This window comes from Eucalyptus grandis, chromosome 7, assembly GCF_016545825.1.
Source record: "Eucalyptus grandis isolate ANBG69807.140 chromosome 7, ASM1654582v1, whole genome shotgun sequence".
Taxonomy (NCBI): domain Eukaryota; kingdom Viridiplantae; phylum Streptophyta; class Magnoliopsida; order Myrtales; family Myrtaceae; genus Eucalyptus; species Eucalyptus grandis.
The window spans coordinates 4,884,174-4,890,111 of record NC_052618.1 but is presented as its reverse complement, the minus strand read 5'-3'; the positions used below and the strand labels follow the sequence as shown (position 1 = coordinate 4,890,111).

The 5,938-nt window shown below is 39.3% G+C and overlaps 1 protein-coding gene and 1 long non-coding RNA gene across 2 annotated transcripts; both read right to left on the bottom strand.

The window, feature by feature from the left end:
* Nucleotides 1-272: 272 nt before the first annotated feature.
* LOC120295416 lies at nt 273-1,033 on the bottom strand. Its single transcript, XR_005552783.1, has 2 exons — nt 774-1,033; nt 273-571 (listed from the first exon to the last, which is right to left on the bottom strand). It is a non-coding gene; the product is annotated as an uncharacterized LOC120295416 (long non-coding RNA).
* A 1,300-nt stretch (nt 1,034-2,333) lies between these two features.
* Nucleotides 2,334-5,713, bottom strand: LOC104452517 (disease resistance protein UNI). The gene is made up of 2 exons (XM_018859593.2): nt 5,579-5,713; nt 2,334-3,740 (listed from the first exon to the last, which is right to left on the bottom strand). Exon 2 carries the CDS (start codon nt 3,737-3,739, stop codon nt 2,339-2,341), a length of 1,401 nt encoding a protein of 466 aa, XP_018715138.2. The 5' UTR covers nt 3,740; nt 5,579-5,713; the 3' UTR covers nt 2,334-2,338.
* Nucleotides 5,714-5,938: the final 225 nt, after the last annotated feature.

Below are 5,938 nucleotides of genomic sequence, written 5' to 3'. Positions count from 1 at the left end.
CTAACTTTTATTTTTTTGTGGCTCACTGACATTTTTGTAATATGAAACACTTAAAACCTTCACAAGATATAATTTTGGTAGATTGATTCACAAATAATATTTTCATAATTTTTTGAAATTTGAATAGTATTTTAAAGGTTGGCGTGATAACAATTAAACAAGTGGGCCCTGACAATTTACGGTTAATATTGCTTTACTATTCTATATTCTAATTCTTTGTGCTCCCTGTAGTTGTCTATTTGACGTAATTAGATCCACATCCACAGCACGTGTCCGTGAAAAAGGCTCGATGTACACATTCAGCTTGTAAGCAAATGATTCGTCTAACAATTGGTTAATTATACAAACTAGAAGACAATTGACTCAGTTCTCAAGTCGCAATACTACAACATACAATTGTTTGATAATACATGATACAAAAATGGAAGACAAATTATGTAAACTGACCTTAGTTCTCAGTAAACTAAGCCCTCCAACTAGCTAAAAGCTCCTTCAACGATAGATATGTGAGCAAAGGCAAACTCAGGTTCTCTATGACTCAGGTTCTCTGCGACCCTTCTAGTAACAGACGCTGTTCATTAAACAAAATTATACCCAAAGAATTCAAGTCAATAAAGCTCAGTTTACTATTGAGAAGAAACTAACAATCACAAAGTACAGATCTTTAGTCAACAAAGCATGATACTACCATATAATCAAACACTTGAGACAGGAAGGTACTAGATCCCAGCATTAAATTGCAACATCGAACACCTAGAAATTGAACTTCTTACCAGTCATAAAATGGGCCAATTACTGGCTGAATATGCATATAGGTCGTAATCTTTGTTCAACTTCAGCTTCCTGCCAGGATAGCTGCCTCCACCACACTCTTTGAGTTTCAATATGTCTCAGTTTGGCTGCATTATGGTTGCCGAAGGGCAAACTCCTCAGAGATTTGCACGTGTCTATTGTAATGCCCTCTAATGACGGCCACACCAATGAGTTATCAGTCCAAATGCTTCTCAACTTAGGCAGATCAATAAGTTTTAGAGTCTTCGACACTGGAAGTGCACTAGGTCTAAATTGTTGTTTTCAGCTTTCATGATGATCTCTGTAATCTCATGACACTCTTCAACTCTCAAATACTGAAGCTTAGAAAGTAGTTGAATCATACCACAGGAGAATATTTTCGTCAATTTTGGACATTTACATATACTTAGCGATGTTAGTTGGGCTAGGCATCCCGATTGGACGGGACCATTCCAAAGGCATGTCAATTTTGGGGCATTGTTTATAACTATCTTCTCCATGCATTCCAATGCACCTGCTGTGGAATGGTTGCCATCAACCATGGCTTCGATGTCAGAGCACCCTTCAATCAGGCAACCCCGCACCTTGTTGATATTGGCGTTGCCAAAGTCTGATATGCTTGAAATTCCCTTGTGGCATAAAAGTTCGAATGCATCAGTTTCAGCAAGCACAGCAGAAATTGCATGATCCACACCGACCCCATTTGCATATTTCAAGCATCTGCAGATTTCATACTCAAAATGATCAATGATTCGGTATTTGGTAGACTCATGGTAACCAACAGAGAATCGGAAGGTGAAGCAATTCTTCAAGAGTGAGCTGCTAGTGACAAAAATTTTCAGATATTCGACGAAGGAAAACAAAATGATAGGGAAGTCAAGCGCGTCAAGGTGGCCACTTCTTGGGTAATAGCCTTTACAACCACATCCCACCATTGGTTATTAGGATGCACATCGATGCTAAGTTCTTCCAACAAAGAGAGCCTTGAGATGACATTGTGACCAATGTCCATGACTCTTGACTGTCCCTCAATCACCCGTCTCATACATGAATTGGATAAGGAAATCCGCAAGCATCTCAAATTAAGCAAGTGCCCAATCTGAACCGGCAAATAGTCAATTCCAGTGCTTCGGATATCAAGAACCTCAAGATATGCCAATGCTTTCATGTCAATGGGAAGTTCAGTTAAAAGGCTGCAAGAATTTAGATAAAGTGCTCTTAGAGCTGTTAGGGACAACAGTGATAATGGCAAGGATGTTATCTGAGTGCCATGCAAGTCCAGAACTCTGAGCTTTTCCATAGATCTGAAGAACGAGTTTGGAATTAATGCCAGCTCATAATTTCTCTGCAGCATCAGGGTAAGGAGAGAAGTGCAATCTACTATTTCTGGTAATGTGCACAGTTGGTTATCCATCAGAGATATGCGGTTTGCCATTTTCCAATCTTCTTCATTAGGGGCCTCATGCAGCCTCTCACAAGCTTTCACCAAGAATTTAGAATTTTTTCCTTCAGACGAAATTTTGAGTGCCATGTTCAAGCACTTTATTCATTCTGACATGCTTAATTTTTCACTTCTTTCTAGCAAGGAAACATCAATGAGATCATGCAATATGCCATGCCCTCGATCACGAGCTTCGGTAAAATCAATTGCATCACTAAGAAAGCCTTCTGCTCTCCAGCACTCCAATAAATAATCTATATAGACGTCAGAATCCTCAGGAAACAGTGCGCCATAAAGGAAACAAATCTTTTGTCCTTCATCATCTAACTCGTCATAACAGAATTTCAAAAATTCAAGAACTTCGTCCATGCCTTGGACTTTGACATTAGGCCATCTCCGCAAGCTTCTTAATCCATCCCTCCAGAGATTAATGTTACCCTTCTTTCTGAAATATCTTGCAACTCTGTCAATCAGAAGGGGTAAACCAGCACATTCAGTTACCACTAGACGGGCAAGTGGTTCAACACCAGGTAGATTAATATTCCTACCCACTTTCTCCCGGAACATTTTCCATGCATCTGCTTCAGACAGCCTTTTCACATTGACCAACTCATCAACTTCCATATCCCAACAAACATGTTCGTATCTACTTGCTAATACAACCTTACCATCCTGGCTGTTATCATGTAATCCTACTGCCTGTAAATCAAAAACATTCCAAACTTCATCCAGAAGAAGCAAGTATCTTTTGTTCTCCAATTCTTTTGATATTCTCCACGATATTTCATGTGGATCACTGATCCCTTCAGTATTCAATTTTAGCCTCTGTGCAATTGCCTTTTGCAACTTCTCCATGCTACTCTCTTTGGAAACTGATGCTGAAATTACAATGTCAAACATTTTGCTGATCTCTACATCATCATTCAAATTATGCATGATTGTGGTCTTCCCTATTCCCACTGTCCCCCAAAGCCCAATTCTTTTCACATTGTCGTCCCGCAAGTAACCAAGGACCTCTTCAACAGCACAATGGATTGATGGCTTGCTTTCTGTTTTCGGAGCATGCATCGTTCTGACACGCTCAGGTGGTCTCTCGACAACTGCTTCTGTTTCAAGTCTTCCTTCTGCCCACAGACTATGCAATTCCTCGCACTTCTCAGCCAAACGTTTACTGAAATTGGAAGCTGACCAAATGCGACGCCCTTTCCATGGACGTTTTCTTCCTTTTCTAAATTCATTTTCTAGTTCTTGAACCTCATTCTCAACATTTTTAACTCTACCAATCCAGGCTTCACACTCTTTAGTTTTTTTCTTTGTCTTGTCTTTGTTTGCTTCAGCTTCCACGTCATCCCTCCTAGCAAAGAGTTTCTCTACTTCCTCTTTGAGCCTTCTAAAATTCTTTTCAAGATCATTCGCATAATCGATTTTGCGACCAACATAAGCTATTAAGCTTTTCCCATCCCTGTATGCCTCAACAGCTGCTGCCGTAGCTGCTGCCTCAACCATACTGTACAAGCAACCAGCTAGAGTTTATAATCTTAACATAAATCGTAATGGAAATTCTCACTAGAAGTAGTAGTTGCAAGAACAAGAATGTCTAGTCTTTACCAGAAAAAGGGAACAAATTTATTATGCACAATAAAAAGATGCCAAAATTTAAATCCTAACGAAGAGGGTGCCAAAGTTAACCCAAAATATCTTGATCTGCTCTTCATTTTCTTAAATCTGTTCCATACAACTGCAAGAATTGGAAGGAGTCGATTGAAACACACGTTTATTTGACAGTCCTTTACTTAACATTTGGTAGCCAAGAAACATAGAACCCTGATAAACATTATCGCCAGCAAATTAAATATATTTCATTTCAAGGAGACAGATAAATTATAGACTCCTTTAATTGTGGCATCACAGCTGTTTATTGTTCCTCTAACGATTTCTAAGAGTAGTTTTGTATTCAACATATTAAAGGAAAGGATGAAAAGTTGCTAAAGAAAAATAAGGTCTAGGTGTTGACTAACTTCAATTTTGGAGACGCCGGGTCAAATACTGAAGAGACAGCTCAGATTGAGGATAGCACGACTACTCAAGATGTTCATATGACCTGCAACCGAAACTACTGTCACAATTTGAAGAGCATAATCAGACATTTGAGTAGGGTGCAAGAGCTATAAAAAAAAACCTATTTAAGTCATAAGAACCAGAAATCTACACAATAAATGCCTACTTAATTAGAAGAGTCTCGCAAAAGAAGAATAGAAATAACACATAGACCAACAGGTCAGATCTACTGGGCGTGCTGAACATGCACCGACCACCTTGCTTGTATGCATTGATTTTCATTCTCCGATCAACTCAAAGATAGGAGTGTGGAAAAGCTGGAGAATATTGAACATTCACAATAAAATTGGAAAACTACAGAGACAAAGAAGATTATGAATTTCAATGTTGTCAAGATGAAATTGCCATGCCATTTTAACACTGATTTAAGGTTTTTAGCATGTAGTCTGAAATTTTGCAATTTTAGAAGGCAACTTTACTTTTAAGTGCAATCTTAGATGCATCATGAATTCATCTTTCTAGCACACGCACCAATGGCACATGCTTCGACTCCAAAACATGAAACTGTAAATACTTGGACATTTTCAGCAAGCAAAGCTGATTCACCTCAATTCAGCTATTGGTAAACTACTTTCCAATGGAAAAAGAGAGGAGAGGGAGAGAACAGTTCTATTGGTGACAGAGTTCGAATAGACAAAAAGACGTTGCGAACACAGAAAATCATTAGAAGTTGATGGTGGAATGACTCCTCCGGTTAGGAAAGACAGAACAAGGGAGAAGATTATATAAGAAGAAGAACTGCTACAAGTGAAAGAATATAAACTTCTTAGCCAGATGGTTGCAAGATCCCCCGTTCACATAAGAGTTCACAAAAATAGTCCATAAAAAATGTCAATAAAGAACACCACATCGAAACTCAACTTCCATATCAGCTCAACAGCTCATCTTCCTCTTAGCATCATAGAAGAAGCACAAAAGCAGTTCATACATAAGAATAGACCAATACACGAATACATCCTGCCCATTTCTTTCTAACCAAACGAGAGAAACATTTCAATCGGTTTTTCATTTTTGTTCTTTCTACTTAATTCGATCAAACCCAGAATTTTTCAGGCAAAATCAGTGGATCGAAAGAAGGACGAAGCAACATACATCCGACCCATCACCCCATGCAACAAGCAGCGCTGATCAGAACCATATAATCAAATTCAATCCTCAGTACGGATGAACAACATGGTCAACCATTGGAAAGAGCGAAAGAGTTCAGAAGGAAGACGCTCTACTCACATGTAATTCAACGAAGCATCACTGATTAGCTCCAAAGCTCCATGGAAAGAAAGAGAGGGATTTAGCAGATGCTTGAGAGTTGAAGTCAACGATCTCCAAGCTGGAGGTCTTTGCACCTCTTCGCGCGTTGCAGCACGCACGCGTAATGAGTCGCTCCCCGCGTGTTTGGGCGGGGTCCATGGAGTAAAGAGTCCCAGCCAAAACCGCTTCTTCTCAGCAGGCCTCATCGAATTCAATATTGTTAATGGATCCAAATTGCACGTTCTCAATCCATCAAATTTCAATAGGGCAATGTAATAGAATATCCCCATGCACTAACGTTGAATAAGATCCTTAAAACTCTAATTTTGTTCGATCCGG

What these genes read in the sequence shown, in the direction of transcription:
- LOC104452517 (XM_018859593.2), bottom strand. Translation starts at nt 3,739, where the DNA reads ATGGTTGAGGCAGCAGCTACGGCAGCAGCTGTTGAGGCATACAGGGAT.